This window comes from Oreochromis niloticus, linkage group LG11 (genome assembly GCF_001858045.2).
Source record: "Oreochromis niloticus isolate F11D_XX linkage group LG11, O_niloticus_UMD_NMBU, whole genome shotgun sequence".
In the NCBI taxonomy this organism is placed as follows: Eukaryota; Metazoa; Chordata; class Actinopteri; order Cichliformes; family Cichlidae; genus Oreochromis; species Oreochromis niloticus.
The window spans coordinates 8,165,173-8,185,680 of record NC_031976.2 but is presented as its reverse complement, the minus strand read 5'-3'; the positions used below and the strand labels follow the sequence as shown (position 1 = coordinate 8,185,680).

Below are 20,508 nucleotides of genomic sequence, written 5' to 3'. Positions count from 1 at the left end.
GCACAAATATAATTTATAATGATTAATTCAGCTGAATAAAATAAAAAAGTTTTCTCAGAGAATCCAATCTTGTGTCAGCTGGACCCTCTGTTGGGTTTGTGGCACCTCTTTGATCCGATCGCTCCATAAAATGCAGCCCTTGCCTTCGTCCAGCAGTCTGGGAGATCTTTCCAGCATTCCTTCCTGTTTGTCGTCATGGTGCCAGCAGGACAGCTGGGCTGTATTTAAGGTCCTCCTCTTCTGAACTCTGACCAGAACGACAAAGACACCTTCTGCTACATCACACAGCCGGAGAGGAGGGAAGAATAAACCCTGAACCAAAGGACTCAAATCGGACCCTGAAGACAACTGAACGTTTTTTAGGCTGCAAATAGTTTTGCTTCTATGCAGGAAGATGGTCAGTGTGGTGGATAGAGTGGTATTTGTTTTCTTCATCACAGCACAGGTAGGAATCACAGTGGTAACTAAATATCCCTGTAAGACTTTAGGTTTTAACATAGAACGTGTTTTATTATTTAATACCAGGTAGTTAAATCATTTTAAATAGTTTTATATATATTTTATATATATTTTTATATTTTTGTTTTACTCTAAATGGTCAAGAATTAGTTATTGCAATCAGTTTAAAAATGGAGATTTACTAACTTGTAAAATACGTTTTTTGTTTTTTTCCTTAGGTTTTTACACTAGTCTGGTGCCAGGTGTGTCCACGGAGATGCCAGTGCCCTAAAGAGCCTCCCATGTGTCCCCCTGGGGTGCCTCTGGTTCTGGATGATTGCATCTGCTGCCTGGTGTGCGCCCGTCAAAAAGGGCAGGCGTGCTCTGACATGAACCCCTGTGACACACGTAAAGGGCTCCAATGTGACTACTCAGCTGACATCCACAAGAGGACTGGTATTTGTACAGGTGAATGGGATGATCTTAGGGCTACTAAGTAGATTTTTCAAAATCATAGCTTAACCCTTCATAGTTTTGCCCTCTCTTGCCTCCTTCCTCCAGCTCCCAAGGTAGCTGTGTGTGTTATAGACGGCTCTGCCTACCAGAACGGTCAGACCTTTTTCCCCAGCTGTAAGTACCAGTGTATATGCCGCGACGGGCAGGTGGCATGTGTGTCACGCTGCAAAGTGGATGTTATGCTGCCTGGACCAGACTGCCCCATGCCACGCAGGATCCAGGTGCCCGGAGAGTGCTGTGAGAAGTGGGTGTGTGAGCCCCAGGCTGGGGCCAGTGCACTGGGCAGCTTTGCCATGGCAGGTGAGAAGACTGCAAGTAGGATGAAATGAGATGGGCTGTTTATACTGAGGTGTACATAAGCTGCACATTGTTTTTTGACATTGGAGTCACTCCTCTGTGAGACACAGTGGTAAAAGGTTTCGCATATTTCTTTGACATGTTTAGAGTTAAGGTAGCAAGAACCAGGGGAAGGAGTAAAAGAGGAAATCAGAGTAAGATTTGAGGACGAGGAAGCACAGAACAAAGAGACAGTGTTGTAATATGAGTCTGGAATGTGCAACCTGAGCATGGTCTCTTAAACATGCCAAGGCACATGGTGATCACTGGCTTTTCCAGAATATCCTTTGAAACTTTTAGATTTCTGTCTAATTTCTGCCTTTCTGTTTCATTCAGCCTACCGTCAGGAAGAAACTGTGAGTTTTGACGGCTGGGACCGTAGCCTGAACTGCATTGAGCAGACTACAGAGTGGGGAGCGTGCTCTCAAACGTGCGGCATGGGGGTGTCCACCAGGGTCACAAATAAGAACAGCCGGTGTGAGATGGTGAAGCAGAGTCGGCTGTGTATGATTAGACCCTGCGATGAGCAGCAGGTCCAGCTGACACAGCTTGCACAAAAGGTACAATCTGAGTAGAGGTTTCTGCATTTTCTTTAGCTTCCTTATATCTGCGTAACTTGACCACATGAGCTAATTTCACAATGACAAAGCACAAGAATGGAGTTATTTTCCAGAGCGATGTAGCGCACGTTAACTGAGTTGTTGTATCTACCGCTCCCTGCAGAGAGGCAGTAGGTGCCAGAAGATGGTGAGGAGCAGCAAAGCCATTCACCTCTCCTATAAGAACTGCACCAGCGTCCAAGCCTACAAACCTCGCTTCTGTGGCTCCTGCACAGACGGACGCTGCTGCACCCCTCACAGAACCAAAACCACGCTGGTGGAGTTCCAGTGTGCTAATGGGAAAACTACACGGAGGCCTGTCATGGTGATCGTGACGTGTGCCTGCCACCGCCACTGCCCTCGAGACAATGCTGCGTGGCCGCCCTCAGAGCTGGGTTACACTGGCATGAGAATGTAGATCAGGGAGCACCCAAAAGTTTATTAGTGAGATCACAATTATCACGAGTCAAACACCAGAGTGGGGCTGATGGCTCTGTTCTAAAACCATCTATATCTTTAGTATGAATGAAGAACTTATTTTAAACAATTCCCATTATACACAGTATATTCTATAGAGCTATAATTTGGGACATATACACATCTGACATCTGCCCATTGTGGTACATGTATTCACATGTTCATTTTTTGATATCTCCTGGTGAGGAATTGTTTCACATCCTGTGGAAGATAAAAAAAATCTTTACTTTTATTAAGTACGATGAAAGCACTTAAACCTTATGACTTATGCGGCCTCTTCACTTCTGGAGATCAGATACAGCATACTGCAATCCTTCCATAATAGATTTGGACAGATGAGTGTAGGCTGTAAAGAGTCTTTTAAACACCCTCTATTAAAGAGGTAGAGTAGTATGATGATATACAAGCACAGGGTTGTGTCACGGCTGTACGAAGCCTTTCTGCAACACAATGTTTATTGCTAATAAATTCAAGAATACCCTGTATCAGAATAAATGTTATTGTACAGCTTGACACTTGGATTAAAATTCATTTTGATAAACAGACAGAAAAGAGGAAAGTGAGAGCAAAGGTTACAGCCAGAGGCGATCAGTAACCTTTTCTCCCACTGTGAGACACGTTTTTGAAATAAGTGAACTGTTTAGTTTGGACATGGTTGCAAACAAAAGCTCAACCAGTGAAAGAGAGGTCACTGTGGTGTCTAAGTGCCATTTCTAACATTGTCCTGAAATCTTGCCTCAGTTTCAAATGTACGCTTTTTATTTCTAGTGGACTTGTTTCTGTATTTTTATTTAAAGTAGCTCACATAACAGCTATTTTGATCATGACAAAAGTTTTGTAAATACTTGCTGTGTAGCCTGTTTGACCGAGTGTGTATTGAATACACAGAGTTAATTGGTAATATTAAACACAAATTGTATATATTTCTTCTGCTTGATTCTTTTCGGCTTCTTTTTGTATGTTTCTGAACAAAAATTGCGAAACTCAGCATTTGAAATAAAGGTGTATTTTTTGTATGACAGCTGTGTTTTCTTTATTAACATGCATTTGGAATCATTCTTACTTTTGGGATGAAGGTAGGATAAAATATCATTTTCAACGGGTTTGAGCAAAATGTGAAACATGCAAGTTTTTAATATAAAACTTGCAGCTTGCGAATAAAGCTTGCAGGACACAACGTGCTACTGATGCTGCTGAATGCGTGGTCGATCTTTGTGCTATATCGTGCTGTTCTGCTGTACTTGATGTCTACGCGAGTTTTATCTGTCAGATTCTGCATATGCAAACTATTACTTAACTGACAATGGCTGCTCTACATTAAGAAGAAGTTAGAAGAAGAAGAATTTAGAATTTGATAATATAGTTTTGAGAAATCACAGACACTCACAGATTTAAATGACAAAAATGGGCTTTTTCCCAGAAATAAATTGACATATTTTTTGTTTCAGCCACGTGTTTTAGGAAATACCTCTTCCAAAGGATTCCCTTTTGAAACTTTAAGATGTTTGTGTTGGGACCTGGGAATTACCAAACCCTGTGAACTCTGCTGACAGCGGGAGGTGGCTCTTTGACCTCTCTCCATGAACCCAACCTGGGCGGTCATAATGGAAAACCCAAATATTCCCTGTGGGACTGCCACAGTTTCCTAAAATACCTCCTCAGTAGAAACTTTAGTTCATAGCTCAAATCAGCGGGGGCTGACAGTGTGGTCGGTGCTTCTGATTGCATTATTTTGCTGTCCAGAGGTGTGTGGAGATGTTATGTGTTTTTAACATGTGGCTCTAGGATTTTAAGTTTGTTATGTTGCAGTCAGTTGTATTTACTCTAATTTTTTTATTATTATTATTGATACGAATGTATCAATTGTTGTTTCTGTAATTCTTGTATATATCTTGGTAACATTAAAAATTCATCCCTTTTAGTTTTTTGAGGGATTTGCATAGAAAAAGTTAGTGAATGGATTCCATCTTATGCGAAATAGACCAGAACACCAATAACATGTAAACAACAATACAGTAACAAATTGAAAAATATGCAGAATACAATTTAAAATCTTAGGTCAATACAGTATCACTGACATAAAGAAACCTTTTATGTATCAACACTGTATCAGTTATTATTATTTCAGCTTGTATAATGTTCTTAGTTCAGCATGCTGGCATGTTACTGACACTAACTGGGGCTATTGCGAATGTCAGCAAGACTGACCATGAGACTGCCTTGCAAATAGAAATTTTGAGCTGATAATGCAAAATGATCTTTCATTATGGTTATCTTAGAAATTTCTCTCCAGTTATTTATATGGCAGGGCTGCTAAATATAAAATCTTGAACCTCAATTTCTGAGCAGAGAACAAATTGTTTTTACCTTAAGTCTCCAAGGAGCATTTTAATTGAAAAACAAAACAAAACAATGTGGTGGTTTAGCTACATTAAGTACTGTTTAGTTGTACTGTATACAGTATTTCATCTGACATCAGTGATTTGTGAACGTATGAGGGGGTATTAGAAAGCGTGAGCATATTGCTCCCCCAAGTGGTGTTACCATGCTCTTGAAAACCTAATGTGAATCATTTTTCATGTTGTGCAATAATAATGTAAAATGATAAAATTACAGCTGTAAAACCATTTATTGTGATTTTCTGACATTTTGTGTATAAAGTTCCATCATATTGTTGCACATGGCTAAGTGGCAGATTCCTTAATCGCTACGCAGCTGGAAGCACACTGACCACAGCTTGTTAGTCTTCCAGCTCATAAAGGAAAAGATATCCATCTCTGTCTCTCTGTGAAGAGTAACGATGAAAAAAACATGATGCTTTAAGAAATACTCTTGAAAAAAAAAATTTTAGTAGGAAGTTTAAAAAGTAGTAAATTAAAAAGAAAAGGTCCACATCATTTTTTCCATTGTTGCCAAGCATCCAGCACTGAAATGAAATGAAATGACATCAGTCTTTGGTAGACTCAGATTAGCCCTCTGTACTGTTTGACGTCCAATATGAAATCAGAGCCAGGAATATCAAAGCAAACATCAAGTATAAGCGAACTGATTCTGGATCTTGAAAAATTTCTCGCAACTTCCGTTGCAGCCTCTGTACACAGCTGAGTTCCTCAAAAGGACGAAAGAACAGGAAAATTCTCTCGCTGAAGTTGCAGCCAGTAACAGAGTACACTATCATTGCATTGTCTGGATCATAGAAGAACAAGTATCCCTGCTCATAATCTACAAACACCATGACTCTTTCAGGCCTTCTTCTTAAAACAGGCATTTGCAGGCATCGTTGACATCTGCAGTAGTTACTTCCCGACCTTACAATCCAGTTTCCATTCCTGGGGTTTGGTCTGAATTTCTTTTGTCTTTGCATCGACTCCGGGACAACTCCTAAAACCCAGTCGGTCTGCCCTCCAACATTAACCTCATAGTAAAATCTCCCTTCAGACAAGCCCTTATTTTCAGAGATGTAGGAATAGCCACCCATATGCCGTGGATCCTCAGTGAGAGAAGAAAAAGCAGGAGGACCTACTATCTGATTAGGCACTTTTGCTTTTGCTTTACCTTTGCCTTTCTTCTTCCTCTGTGCTTTCACTTTTATCCTCTGATAATTCTGTGCTTGTTCTTGTTTAATTTCTGGCTCTTCTAATTTTTCCTTCCCCATCTGAGCTCTTTTATCTACATATTCTTCCTCCAAAGGGACAGTATCGTGAGCGCTGTGTTCCGTACACAGGGTACAAACACGAGTCTGCTCTGTCCTGCAGAAGAACTCAAAAATTCTGTTGTGTTTCATGCATATTTTGTCCTCCAGGTCATGCACAGGATTAGTCAGTCTGTGTCTTTTTAAGGCAGCAACTCTCTTATGAGGCTCTAAATGTGTCTCGCAGAAAGAAGCCAAACAGACTAAACAGGTTTTAGAGGCTCTGAACTTATTGCCAGAGCAATAATCACATGGCACCTGTCCAGGTGCGAGTGGAGAATTATTCTCAGCTGTTACATGGAGCGTCTTAAAATTCTCCACAACCTCCCTGAATCCGGTGTTGACACGAAGTTTGAGCCCTTTGTTGAACTTCTCGTTGCACAGTGGACACTGACGCTGGTCTTTGTCTTTCCAGTGTTTGGTGAGACAGGCTTTGCAGAAGTTGTGTCCACATGGAATAGAAACAGGCTCAGTGAAGACATCCAGGCAGATGGAGCACTGGAGCTGATCTTCTGTCAGAAAACTGCTGGCTGCAGCCATTCCTGCAGCACGGGTTTGAAATCTATTGAGTATTAATAATAACACCTTCTATTAATTCATAGAATTACTAATATGAGCCATTACACACCAGAAAAATAACAAAACAAGGCTAAAAACACGATCATAAAGTGACTCCGATGCTGCTGTCAACTAAACTTCCACATAAAAGTCTAATCAACAAGTTTTAATCATTTACTTTACTTTGCTACTTTTTTTTACAAACATAATTAAATGGATGTTATTAAAGGACTTGATCCTTACCTTCATGGACACATATGATCTGTTCTGCTGCCTCTTTAAAACAAACTATTATGCCTTTAAAAGTTTGACTTTTCACTGCGCTGCAATGCTCACTTTCATTTCTTTATAAACGATTGAAATGTGCTCCTCCTCCCCTGACTCACACTCCCAGGGCACAAGTCCAAGTTTAACTGGTGAATTATTGTTGGCATCCACATGACGCAAAAAAGTATGTATGTACAAATGTACTATAAAAACAACAAACTATAAGCAGAATTCAAAGTATTAAAATACTCATCCTAGATATATGTAATAAATACTTCATAGTTTTCTACATAAAACAGGGGAGCTGAGCCCCAGCTTGTATGCAAACACTCTGTCCTGTTTCCTGTCTTTGTACACAAACTGTTCTGTTTGCTTTCATTTCCCTGTAAATGATACGAAAAGAGCTCCATGCTCTACTGACTCCCCTTGACTTGTTTATTTATGACCCTCACCTCTTAACAGCCGTGAAAAGCAAATAATGACATTAAATGACTGAGAGCACGAGTTATATAAGAAGTATTGTCTTTGATTATCTCTTACTGCAATCACTAAATTAACGTACTTACAAAAGCCACGAGAAACGACTTTCTTCTTGTAGCAAGCAAGTGGTTATTTGTACAACCTCTGTTCTTAAAGGGTTAACTTACACAGTTTGCGTGTTTTGCTTACAGGAATTAACTATTGTGCAATGTTCCTTCCTTTGCCTGGACATTTGACTGAAGTTCTTGTTTCTAATTATGGTTGCCTGAATTTTAAAACCAGCTAGAAACAGACAGTGCAAAGTTTTACTTGGTCAACAAGTTATATGATAATGTTTTATTTTCTTCTATAAAACCAAAGCTAAGCACTTTACACACTTTCAGTGCTACCAGCATGAATATAATCCATTTTGTTTTGTTGTTGTTGTTGTTTCCATTTCAGTATCAGATTCCATTTGGCACCAGCATGTCACACTGACAGCTGGCTTCTCACATATTTGCATAGCTTTGTGTCAGTCAGTTGTCCAGTTGCCATTAACTTAATGTCCCAGCCCCCTTTTCACCATTCAGCATCACACCACCCCCTTATCCATATGCACAAATCTCAATTGCAAGCTAACCAGTAAATATATCTGGTCTTTCTAATGTCCATCCAGCGTTCTGCTACATGTAGACAAGAACTGCTTTCCATTTGGGTGGAGTAGATCCAGCATCCTTGTGGTGTGCACGCTGACTCACTTACATGGCTTACTGGAACACAAATCTAATTTGTTTCAGCTGTGCTTTTCCTGTAATCAAAGTAAAAGAAAAAATATTTTTGCTGGGAAAAAGTTTTGTAAGTCAGTAGAAATATGAGAGGATGAGGAGGCGGGAAATATGAAAGAACAGGTGAATGGATAGACGGGCTCAGTCATGTAAGCCATGAAGGCACAGAGTGGCGATGAAACTTTGATTGAAACTGTATACCTGTGGTTTCTAATATAATTCAAAATAAAATATATTTACCAAAAAGAGTGTCCCAAACTCTCAGGAGTACTTGTTTTCTTTGCCAAACCATCATGTGCTGATAAAACTAAAATTAACCACTAAGTAACAGATCATTTATTTTGCTTAAACCTAATTTGCTGCTTATTGCTGCTTATTTTTTGTTTCTGTCGGACTAATAAGGTTTAACATCAAGTTACTGTGTATCAACACATAAACAACACTGAAGTGATATTACTGAATGGCCACACAAAATGTTAGAAATCTGAATTTACAGTTATTTTTTCATTGACTTACTATATTAACATAACTGATCTGAAATCACACAAAAAACATAAAATCCTTTGTTGTTTTTTACTGTAAAAAACACAGACATGTTTAGTAAATTATTTTCATAACTTGAAATGCAAATATAAATTTTAAATTTTGAAAACCTATGCACAAATTTTGTAAACAATAATGTTATATACAACTATTTATCTAAAAATGCAGCCAATGCACCTGGCAGTTTGATTTTTTGTATAACCATTTAAAAATACTGCTATAACGAAAATGAGAGAACAATCAGGTGTCACAATAAGATGACCCACAAATTATTTGTGCCAGTAAAAAAAATTGTTTGTCCGCCACAAGACAGAGGAGACACCGATAAACCCTGCAGGCCTGACAACGGGTGTATCACTCCACCTGGAGACAGTGTTTACATTACAATCTGCCTTTGTCACATTCATTAGTGCCCTCACTGACACACAAAACAAAACAGCGAATACACAGCACACTAACTATACACTCCACGCTAAACGTCACAAATCTCCCACATCTCAAAACTCGCTGTCGATATCGCTCTCTATCTTTGGTTCATGTTGTCATTTTTTTTATTGGTTAAAATCGTACATTTTTCCACCAGTAGGAAAGAGGTGGCTTTTTTTCCTTTCTTTACTGTTTTCGCGCTGTCCTTAGAAAATGCTTTTTAAAAAACAAAACAAAACAAAACAAAAAAACAAACACTTCTTCTGCACTAAACATATGTATTTTTTTTAATCATAACTCTAGATTTAGTGGCCTGCTATTAAAATTTAAAAACTGGTGTATACTTTGAAGTCCGAACTTTCAACACAAGCTTAAATAGAGACTCAGCGTGGCTGCAGCTTGTTGCTGTATCAGCTTAAATCAGTCAGGTGTGTCCTGGACCTCAGAGGGTTAATAAAACTCACCTTCATTCCATTTTCAAAGTGTGACAACCAACCACCTGTGTGAAATCTGAAATGCCCGTGGTGTTGATTCAAAATGTGCTCTGGCACAATCATAGGCATGGGTTGCTACTGTAAACAAGAAATAAATCCGGTTGGCATATGGGCTGAACCATTTGTTAATGGTGGAGGGGGGTTAACACTATGTAATATATTCAGTTTTATAATTTATATTTAGTGTTAATAATAGCTAGGTTCAAAGTGTTAATGCTGTCTTATTTTAATAAACAACTCTGTCATATGTAAAACTTGGGCTGTAATAGGGGCGGCAAAAAATCATTTTAGGGTGGCGCATGCCACCCCATGCCACCATTCTAGATTCGCCCCTGCCCCAGATCTGCGAGAAGATCCCCCAAGACACCAACTGTGTATCGTTAGGAGCCCTGACATCATCAGGTATGCACACATGCATGTGGGGGCCATACAAACTAACATCTTGAGTTACTGGACTACTGGTAATGGACTAGCCTGCTGCATCATTTTCCCCCCTTTGATTTGGTTGATAATTTTCATATCCGCCAAACAATGTGGCATCATTTCATTCCTAACACATTACTCAGTTGATATGAGTACAGATATCCAGCATGATTTTTCTTTCCCATTGAGATCTCAAGTGTTCATTTAATTCATTTGAGAAGCATATTTTACAAAATCCTGATCGTTTTTTTCTTGGTCTATGAAGAGCGTGTCCTCATTCTGTTTGCAACAAGCACAAAGATGTATGTGCCACCAAGCAATGGTCATTTCCACCATGTTTTCCCCCTGTATACACTGTATATTGGAAAACTGACATGTCAGTCTTAAAGCAGCAAACTTAAAAAGGTTCTCTCATTGTACTCGATTCTCATTCCAGTTAAAACTAATAGATAAAAAGTGTATTGGTGAGGCAATATGATGACTATACATGTTTCTAAAAAGCTGAGGTAGGGCCATGTCTCTCACTGAGTCGCATCAGCTCTATAAGCTTTTTGAAAATTGACAGTGAAAGGTTTTGCTCAACAGTTAAGTGCCTCATTTGTTGTATGTTTCATTTCATAATGCACCAAATATATTAGTTTTTCCTGCTTGGCACCCAGACTGCAGGGCTCTGATTATACATGCAGAATGTGGTTTGGCATTGTCTTACTGAATTAAGCAAGGTCTTCCCCTGGAAAAAGATCTCTGGAAAAAAGCATTTGTCCCTCCAAAACTTGTATATATCATTCGGCATTAATGGTGCAGTTACAGAGCAAGTTATTCATGTGCATTAATGCCCTCCACTTCATCATAGATGCAGCTTTTTAGACTGTGGGCTGCCTTTTAAACTTATGGACTGATAGCAAGCTGGATGGTCGTCTCTTGTGATTTCCTAAAAGATATTTTCACATTTTATTCATCATATCACCAAACAGTTATCTCCCTTGCGTAGCTGTGGCTTTCAGAAGTGTCTCTGAGCCCTTGAAATGGTTTCCTCTATAGAATTACATGTATTAATAGGCCATACACAACAGCCATTCAATAAAATTTAGAAAATGTATCATCTCCAAATTCTTTTCACTTTTTTGTTGAAAAAAATGCTTTATTTATTTATAGGATTATGCATCTTTCCTGGTCTTTAGCTTCCTATTTTTCAACTTGTCAGCTGAAACATGTTGCAGCTGACAAGTTTTTTTAAACACAGCATCCATGCTTTTAGGGTAAAATAGGCCTAGTAGGGAGGATTAGCCTAGTAAAACTAGAGATGGATGTTGAAGAAAAGCTGAAGAGAGATGGGGAAAAAGATAAACCAGAGTGAGCTTTACGAATTAGTGTGTGTGTTTTCCCCCCTTGGTGCCATTGGTGGCCCTGAAGGAATAAATTATTCAATAAAAAGTCAAATAATAATAATAATAATAATAAAAAACAAAGCTCAAAACAAGATCGGGCCACACGTGCGTCACGTAAGTCTTCATCTGACTGCTTCCCCCTCTTAATTATTGCCAGAAAGCCAGTTCACAGACCCACAACACAGAACATGTGTGTTTGTGTGTAACCACACCTCTGTGCAGCTGCTCTCTGGTGCACTGAAAACAAAATGTGCAATCAAGTCGCCGGGCGAGGAGGGATATAAAAAAGATTTATTAACACCTTTAAGTACCATCACCTTTAAAAAGATAGCACTCTCTCTCTCTGTTTCTTTGTTTGTTTTGAAGGTCATTATCACAACAAAGATTGTACATTTCACGTGACAGCTCATTTCCATATAAAAGTAAAAATCGCTTGTAGCTCCTACACCTCATTAAACTAAAAATATTCTTTGTATTTCTGTTGCAGTCTCTTGTTCACAATAAACAAGTTAATCATGTCTTTGGTGCAGCTCAGTAGTAATGATCTGACATAGTTTTGAGGGCAGGCTTGTAGGGAAGCTTGTCTCCCACGCTGTACTATATATTTCCATAACTGAACAACTTTTAATGACACATTTTAACTTAATCCCACACACAAACTAATTGTGCACATATGGCACAAAACAGAGGTAAAATACTCTATATTAGCAGTCTGCAGCCAAGTCATACATTCACTAAATCACTAAAGAAGCTCTAGTATTTAGTATTTAAAGGCGTCACCGGTAGGTGTCGTAGCAACATTTCTAATAGTTTAGTGTGACACTGTGGTCTACTTCACCACGTTTCAGCACTTGAGCAGCTGTGAGTAAGATCCACAGCCAGACAGCTGCGGAGCTAAAGACGTTTACATTAAACATTTTCTTGTTCTCAGTATTCCAGCTTTTACTGAGATGCAGTCAGGAGCTGGTGATGAGATGAAACTGATTTTGTCTCAGCCTCACTGTCAGTCACTCACTAGACTTGAACACAGGGGTTAAGCCTGTGAAGAAAGGTCCGCCTGACCAGCGATACTCCGAGAAGCTCCGGTCACTATGCTGACATCTCCAGCTGCGCTCTCAAGGTCTAAGCTGACTGACTTTTTTTTTCAGCTTTCTGGATCGCGCATGATTGACAGGGCGTAAGGACGTCCTTTAGAATAATAGTAGACAAAACAAAGCCTTAGAGGGAGGCCTTCCCTGACAGAGCTTCAGAGAAAAACGTGCTCCCTCTCTTCTTTCGTTCTTCGAAACAACCCGCACAGACGCATTCCTGTACGCGCGTAAAACCTTCTCACTTCACCCACGGAAAAACGGGCTTTCGTAGAAGAATGGGACCCACTAGACACTTGGAAGACTGGAAATTAGTTCTAGTCATATAGCCTATTTGATTCTTCTTCTAATTAATATTATTTAAATATGTCTTTAAAAATCTACCGCCGTGGGAAAAAAAATGCCAATTTTCCGTGACTTCAGTTCCATCTTACCCAAGAGCGCACAAAACAAAAAATATTCTACTCCACAAATTACATTTTATTTTCCTGCCAGTGTAAAAGATTCGTAAAGCCAACTCTAACATGACAGTAGTGTAGGCACACATCATGGTAGTCTTGTCGGTTTGATGTAGCTGGAATGGATGAAAAGTGAATTTTTGCCTAATCTTCGCGGTGTTTGTTTACCTCTGCACTGGTTAGCGTGTTTTACAAGAAGTTGGGAAATGATGTACACATTTTGTACAAGCGGGATCTGGAGATGGGATCGGCTGACGGCGGGGGGAGGAAAACTCCACCCAGCAGATAGGATCTTGGGCAGGCAGAGCGGAGGGGGAGTTTGCGCTGAAAGAGCTCGGGCTGGTCGGACGGGACGCTCGATATAAGTCCTGCAGAAAACTTCAGAGGGGGCAAAGTCCAGCCCGGGCGAGAAGAAGATAGGGTGGAACTTGCGAGCGCGCTGGGAACTAAACCACATGTGATTTTTTACAGAAATGCTCCAAAGATGGCGGTGGTAGTAGCGACTGGAGTTCCGATTGGCTCTGGAGTGCAAAAAAGTGGATTTGTAGAGGTTTTGGTGCGAGAGCAGTGGCACAAAGTTTTGGTCAACTTGAACGAGGAAGCGCTCACGTTAAGCTGTGAGAGCAACGTTAACGAGAGTGTCGATGACAATGTCAACTCTAACGGCGTTACCAACGGATCTTACCATGACAACAGTAATACCAACTCCAACAATGGCCCCCAAACTGTGCGCACCGCGTTCACGGACCTCCCGGACCGGGTACCCGAGGCGATCGCCAACAAAAAGCGGTGCGTCAAGGTGACCAAGCAGGAAGTCGGGGGACTCGGGATTAGCATCAAAGGAGGGAAGGAGAATAAGATGCCCATCCTCATAAGTAAAATATTCAAGGGGCTCGCAGCGGACCAGACCCAGTCTCTGTATGTGGGGGACGCGATCCTGTCCGTGAACGGTATGAACCTGCGGGACGCGACCCACGACGAGGCTGTGCAGGCGCTGAAACGAGCCGGGAAAGAGGTGACTCTGGAAGGTAAGGCATACTGGAGAGGAGGCATGTGAGAGGATAAAAGAAATAGAGGAACACCTGAAAGAGAGGTAGAGGTCGGGGAACCTCCCATTGATTGAGTAGATTACGGGTTGTTTTTTGGAAGCCTCTGTGAATGTTCGTGCAAGTACAGATTTTATTTAGTGAAGGAGTGAAAAGCGTACCCCGACGGTAAGAGCTGAGTGTAACATATCCCACAACAGTTTGTGTGTCAGTTTCTCAAATGTTGCGTAATATTTTTGGGATGCCCATAAACTCACATAAAGACGTGAGGAGATCAGTGCTCCTTCACTGAATGACACCTGTAATGTCGGAAGAACCTCTGGCTCCACATGGTTGCCTTTTTAGACTTGGGTTTTGGGTCGATCAGGTCCAATAGACACGTTTTTTATTTTCTACTTTCCAGTTAATTACAGTCACTTGTCACTCACTTATTGCAGCAATAGAATGTGAAGGAAAAAAGAAAAGAAAAGGGAAAAACACAGCTTCCACTTTGACCTCTGCTGTAGGATGTAATTTATTTTACATTAAAGAAGAGAGGTGCTGGTTGTTATACCCGGGAAAGTAAATATTATTCCAGCAGCTGATATTAATTCACCCTGTTTATATCAAATTAGATTGCAGTCATCCGAGTCTTGAACAACACTGGCATTTGGTGCTGTTTTATTACATAATTTGGAAACAGGTTACAGACTGATTGCTTTTTGCAGAAAAGAATAATTGAGATTAAGGAAATAGGTATTATGCAACTAGATGTGCCATGGGACAATCATGCAACATCAAACTCATATCTTTTCCCTTCCTCTGGCCTTTTTTGCTTCCTCAAATGTGCAGCCTGTTCATTTTTTTTACAGTTGCTTTCAGCTAAAAGATCAAGATTAGGCTGTGGGTAGCCACACTGAGAAAGGTGAAGACACACACACACACATGCACACACATTCCTTTATACAGGAAACTGTTGCACATAAGTGCCTACTTCTCAGTTCTTTAATTCCTGTCCCTAAGAGGACTCTTGGACCCAAGACAATAAGAACAAAGTGTCACTCTCTCACTCTCACTCTCTCTCTCTCTCCCTCTCTCTCTCCCTCTCTCCCATGCACACGTGCACACGACTCTCTCTCATCTCAGATACACAAACACGGTGATCACCCTCCTCATGGGGACATGCTGGTCCCAGCTGAAAATTGTATCACGATCTGAAAGAAGGGCAGAGGAGATTGGAGCAGAGGAAGGTGAAGAGAGAGAAAAATGAGGGGTATAAGAGCATTTAATGGGAGACTGAGTGGATGAGAGACTGAAACAGAAGGACAGTTAACAAGAGATTTAAAGAGGCTGAAATAAAGATTACTGTGAGGGTTAGTATTTTCACAGTAACTGCTATTTAAGAGAGATAATTTGCACGTGAGAAATTGGGTAACACATGAAGGTGTTGCACAACAAAATGGCATCAATTAGTCAAATGTAAAGTAAAATCGAATGAATAGTGATATGTCAAACCTAAATATCAGCACCATTTTATTTTATTCTTGAGTGGGAGCCACCTTGAAAAGATTTGAGAGAGGCAGACTGTATCGTATAAGAAAAGGGATCAAGAGGAAACATCTGATGTATCTTTTAGGAGATCGTACCTGTCCCGTGGGAATAGAGTGTGTTAGTGCATTTTGTCTGCAAATGTGCAAAAGATTTGTACGTGGATGTTTGTAATCTGTGTATCCTTTACTAAAGCACCGACAAGGCATCTTGGAAACTCATTAAGAAGGACAGATTTGGCTGAAAATAGGCAGCAGCTACTTCCCTCTGCTTCAAACAGCTGTGAGAGGGCAGCGGTTTGACCCACTGAGAACAATGGTTCAAGCCCTGATGTCAGAGAGCCTCCTGCTTTTGTTAAAGAAGTCCTCAGAGACTTTCGGTAGGCTCTGTTCTTTGCTCAGTATGCAGCCTGACAAACCAAATGGGAATCTCTATGAGGAGATCAGTAAAGGCTCTGCACCACAACATCCTAGCAACCGCAATCAGTAATGTTATGATGGTCCGTTGAAGGACCGATCAACAAATGGCGCCTTTAGAGACGATCATCGAAGTTTGTGCCACAGAATTTTAGATTTGGAGTGTCTGCCTTGTGCTGTGCAGTGCAACTGGATGTTTGCACTCAAGGTTGTTTGCAGACGAGGTCCGCTTAGAACACTGCTTAATCTGTCACCGTTATCGGTCATTTGACAAGGCCAAGGCCTATTATTTCTTGTTTGTGATCATGAGTACAACCAGTAGTCTCTCTTTGACAGCGCTCATTGGACTGACCAATACTCAGAACAGTGGTAAAGTCCAAGAAACTGAGTGAAGATCTAAGAATGAGAATTGTAGATTTACACAAATTAAGAACGTTTCTTGGAGACATTTAAAAACTTCAAGCAGTTTTATCTAAATACAAGTTTCAGATCTATCACCACACTTTGCCAAGCTCTGGAAGAAGACCCAAACTGTCAGCCTCAGATGAGACCCAGGAACCACCAAGTCTGCCATGAACTGTGAGCTGCTGGAACATCAGTTGCACTGTCCACAAGTGAAACAAATTTTACACAAATTTTACACTTTAAACTTGGAGTGTCTGCCTTGTGCTGTGCAGTGCAGCCGAATGTTTGCACTCAAGATTGTTTGCAAATGAGGTCCGCTTAGAACACTGTTTAATCGGTCACCTTTAAATAACCGCTTGCGGCAGGTCGCCATGATAAAGGCCAGAGTTTTGGTTTGTAGTGCGCTGTGTTCACAGAAGACATTTTGACATGTCACAGCAAGAAAAGCAAAGCATAAGAAAAATGATGCTAAATGTAATTATAGCTGCATGAGCATGAGACATACCAGGGCCCTGAAACGAAGGCGGCTACATGGAATTTACCATTCATTATTTTTATTGTTTACACCTTTACTTGTGCTACTGCAACACGTCAAAATGTCTTCTGCAAAAGAGCTAATGGACAGGTGTGCAGAGGTGAGAAAGAAGGCAGGTTTAGTGTTCACGAGCTTCTTTTTTTTGTTCACTTTAACAACACTGAGTGGAATACCGTGAATGCCTTTGAGGAAACACTGTTTACCCGTTTGAATGATTCATGTTGTACAGATAAAGACAGCAAACAGACACAGAGTCCTTCGACAGATTTGAACCAGTGGGGTGCTGGATGGCAAGTGTTTGTTTTTTTCGGTCTTGCGTTATTTATTTGTCTACCGTTGTAAATGTGCTTTCTAAATAAACCTCCCTTCACTTGACTCTTCCCCAACACACTTTTGCTTTTAGACGTGATCGGATGTCACATTTTATCAGACAGTTTGCTTGAAGTGCACTGAGCCCTTACATGACACTGAGGGATTCTCCTGTGCCCTCCGTCAGCAAACATAGGTCTTAATCTGCCTCCTCTCGTATTATCAGGGCTCTATAGAAAACCTCTGAAATACCCTGCGTGGCAACATCAGGGATGTGAACCCTTTTACCTCTCAGCGTTAACTACAATAAGAATTTTATGGTCCCTGTACTGTGTTTTTTGTTTTCTTTCTTTAATGTTTTTATGCAGGGATGATTGACACTTCAGTCCAATCATGTGGGTGTTAAAGTTGATTTATGCCTCAGCTTAAGATGCTTAAGATGAAAAGAGATGAGAAGAATTCTTTTGGAGAAAAACACATCAATTCACTCGTCTCTGTAAATATAACAGAATAGTTTAACCCTATAATAGATGGTAGGGGGAAAAAAAGATTATTTATTTTAAGACATATACGTATTAACTTAAGTATTCGTGTGATCAGTCATCAAGTGAAATTAAGGGTAAATATATTACTCCTGATGTCAGATTACAGCTAAGATGTAAATTGGGGTAATTATGTAACTAGGTTGGTGGTACGATACCTAGTTCCTCTGATCTATATATCAAAGTGCCCTATGGCAGGATACTTAACCCCAAATTGCCCCACAACGCATCCACTGGTGTTATTGTGTGCATGTGTGTGATAAAGAGCTGTGTGAATGTCTGTGGGAAGGGCTTAGTGTGGCTTGTAGTGTAAAAGTGTCTTAAGGGATCAGCAAGACTATAAAAGTGCCATTATAAATAACAGTCTAAACTGATTTTTCGCTGACCTCAGAGCAATTGGATGTTCTATTAACTTGACTATTTTAGAAGCTGCCAACACTCTCCTTGTTTAACATGTTTAAAAATGACTTAATAACAGTTAAACAATTCTCAGAAGCTTCCATCCACTCATCATGGGCATGAATGTATATTTACATATACTTAAATCTTTTAATTAGTGGTGCTGAAGGTCGTCTAACTTGACAAGGCTTATTAATTTCTTGTTTGTGAGTTGACTACAACCAGTAGTCTCTCTTTGACAGCTCTCATTGGACTGACCAATACTCAGAACAGTGCAAAAGTCCAAGAAACTGAGTGAAGATCTAAGAATGAGAATTGTAGGTTTACACAAATTTAGAAGGTTTCTTGGAGACATTTAAACATTTCAAGCAGTTGTATCTAAATACAAGTTTCAGATCTATCACCACTTTGCCAAGGTCTGGAAGAAGACCCAAACTGTCAGCCTCAGAGAGAGAAAACCCAGGAACCAACCAGCCTGCCATGAACTGTGAGCTGCTGGGACACCAGTTGCACTGTCCACAAGTGAAACAAATTTTACACTAATTTTACCCTATCACTATCACAACTCATATCCTCATGGAAAAATCAAAATCAGTATGTTTATGATCAGAGGAAACTAATATTGAGCTCTTTGGCCACAATGACAAGAGCTACGTTTGGATTTGTAAAGGTGAAGCTTTCATATCTAAGAATACTGTACAAGCTGTCATGCATGGTGTTGGTAGCATCATGCACTGTTTTTGCTGCTGTTACCGTACATTCGATATAGTGAAATAATGAATAATTTAAGGTGAAATTCTTCAGCTTCACCTTAAATTAGCGCTAGATGGTTGAAACTTGGACACAACTGTGTGTTCCAATAGACCAAAGATCCCAAACACACATCAAAACTGTTTTTTGGAAAGCATAAAGCAGGCCAACATTAAGCTTCTGGAATGGCCTTCCCACAGCACCGACCCCAACCCTATTGAACATTTCAGAACTGGCTTTAAAGCTTGGTCCATGCAAGGAAATTTCAATTTCATAAATTCAATATTGTGCACCAATTCCTGATTTTAAAGTCATTAAAGATATTTTATATAATCATCCACCCTGGAAAACTAGTTCAAAGTAATCATTAAAAGGCAAAAATTACATGTTCGTGATGAGTGTGTGTAAACTTCTGACCACAACTTTAATTACTAGAGGTGATAATTGTTCTGTTCACCCCTTAATTTTTATGCTCTGATTTGTGTGTGGGTTTTTGTTGTTGTTGTTGTTGTTGTTGTTGTTTTTTAGGCAAGGTCTTGATAGAATAAATATAAACTCCTTTATTCTGATGCATTTCCTGTTCACCCTTTAACTTAACAGCTTGTACCAGAATAGGATGCGGTGTTAATATTAATCAACACCTGACTAAACGCAGGTTTAAATAATGACATTAATGTTGATTCTGTTCTGTTAAGGTACAGAGCACCAATTAATGTGATCAGTTACACTGTGTTTAAAATCAAAAAGGCTCCTGTCAAAACTGTTATCATAAAATGGGGCTAATGACCATATCATGACATATTAAGGTATTTATTGATTTAATGTTTAAACAGAACCTCCATATTATCATAAAGCTTGCCTAACATATCAGTAGTGTCCCTGCAGCTACAGTGATTCCTCATTCCCTCTTTGTAGCATCATCCAGTGTCTGGCTTCACTTTATCCACCAGGCTGAGCATTTCAAGTAACTTTTACATCTTCTCTAACAAGTCTTATTACCAACTCTATTAGTAACAAAATGGGCTCGGTAGCAGTGCAGTGGGCAAAAACTCAGTCATTTATATGAAACTGGTCATCAGCATCGAGATTAATGTTTTTTTAAATTCACTCTTGCCTGTCACCTTGTTTGGAGAAGCATAAATTGTAGTCTGACAAGCACAAAAGCTTATTTATATCCTGCACTTGAGCAAATAATGCGTAGTATTTATTCAGAGTGCTTTGTTTGTATCCAGAAATGCAGTTCCTGAATAAAACGGATCAGTGAATTTTTGTCAGATCAAAACAAGTCCTATGCAAATAAGTGCAGATCTTAATTTAGAAACTGGCTGCCCCGGTGTTTGATTCACACATTTCACTTCTGTTTTTCCCCTGAATCATGTGCTGACTTATTTTGCAACCAGTGGCACACTGGTTGCAAAATAAGTCAGACTGCATAGAAGTCCGCAGTGCATATGCTCAAATCCAGCATTCATGAATATTTTGTTAGTAATCTGTTTGTACTCTGTGAACAAAGTATCTCTTTGTGAGTAAAACAAACAGTAAAGCAGGGTATGCTTGAGGCTATGGCTACTTTGTGATTAATATGCCACTACCATAGAGGTACGCAGTGTCCTCTGGTACTCCCCTTGATCTG

At 40.0% G+C, this 20,508-nt stretch overlaps 3 protein-coding genes across 4 annotated transcripts in view; 2 read left to right on the top strand and 1 right to left on the bottom strand.

Annotated features, from left to right (window-relative positions):
• The first annotated feature begins 245 nt into the window (after nucleotides 1-245).
• Nucleotides 246-5,584, top strand: ccn3 (cellular communication network factor 3). Its single transcript, XM_003443701.4, has 5 exons — nucleotides 246-445; nucleotides 678-906; nucleotides 1,000-1,254; nucleotides 1,627-1,850; nucleotides 2,014-5,584. Exons 1-5 carry the CDS (start codon nucleotides 395-397, stop codon nucleotides 2,305-2,307), a joined length of 1,053 nt encoding a protein of 350 aa, XP_003443749.1. The 5' UTR covers nucleotides 246-394; the 3' UTR covers nucleotides 2,308-5,584.
• On the bottom strand, nucleotides 4,977-7,177 carry LOC100705408 (E3 ubiquitin/ISG15 ligase TRIM25). 2 transcript variants are annotated; one of them, XM_005450528.4, is made up of 2 exons: nucleotides 6,859-7,177; nucleotides 4,977-6,599 (listed from the first exon to the last, which is right to left on the bottom strand). In XM_005450528.4, the coding sequence occupies exon 2, from the start codon at nucleotides 6,595-6,597 to the stop codon at nucleotides 5,335-5,337; it is 1,263 nt and encodes a 420-aa protein (XP_005450585.1). In that variant the 5' UTR covers nucleotides 6,598-6,599; nucleotides 6,859-7,177; the 3' UTR covers nucleotides 4,977-5,334. The 2 variants fall into 2 exon arrangements, with proteins under 2 accessions (XP_005450585.1, XP_003443696.1); XM_003443648.5 differs by having other exon boundaries at nucleotides 4,977-6,619; nucleotides 6,859-7,175.
• A 5,506-nt stretch (nucleotides 7,178-12,683) lies between these two features.
• The window catches only part of sntb1 (syntrophin, basic 1), a 38,079-nt gene continuing 30,254 nt past the window's right edge, over nucleotides 12,684-20,508 (top strand). Inside the window, exon 1 of the mRNA XM_003443700.5 lies at nucleotides 12,684-13,974. Within this exon, the coding sequence (XP_003443748.1) occupies nucleotides 13,431-13,974 (544 nt within the window). The 5' untranslated portion in view covers nucleotides 12,684-13,430. The remainder of the gene's footprint in view (nucleotides 13,975-20,508) is intronic.

What these genes read in the sequence shown, in the direction of transcription:
- ccn3 (XM_003443701.4), top strand. Translation starts at nt 395, where the DNA reads ATGGTCAGTGTGGTGGATAGAGTGGTATTTGTTTTCTTCATCACAGCA. An exon ending in GAGGACTGGTATTTGTACAG is followed by an intron (nt 907 to 999) that starts GTGAATGGGATG and finishes TCCTTCCTCCAG; the next exon opens with CTCCCAAGGTAGCTGTGTGT. An exon ending in GGGCAGCTTTGCCATGGCAG is followed by an intron (nt 1,255 to 1,626) that starts GTGAGAAGACTG and finishes TGTTTCATTCAG; the next exon opens with CCTACCGTCAGGAAGAAACT.
- LOC100705408 (XM_005450528.4), bottom strand. Translation starts at nt 6,597, where the DNA reads ATGGCTGCAGCCAGCAGTTTTCTGACAGAAGATCAGCTCCAGTGCTCC.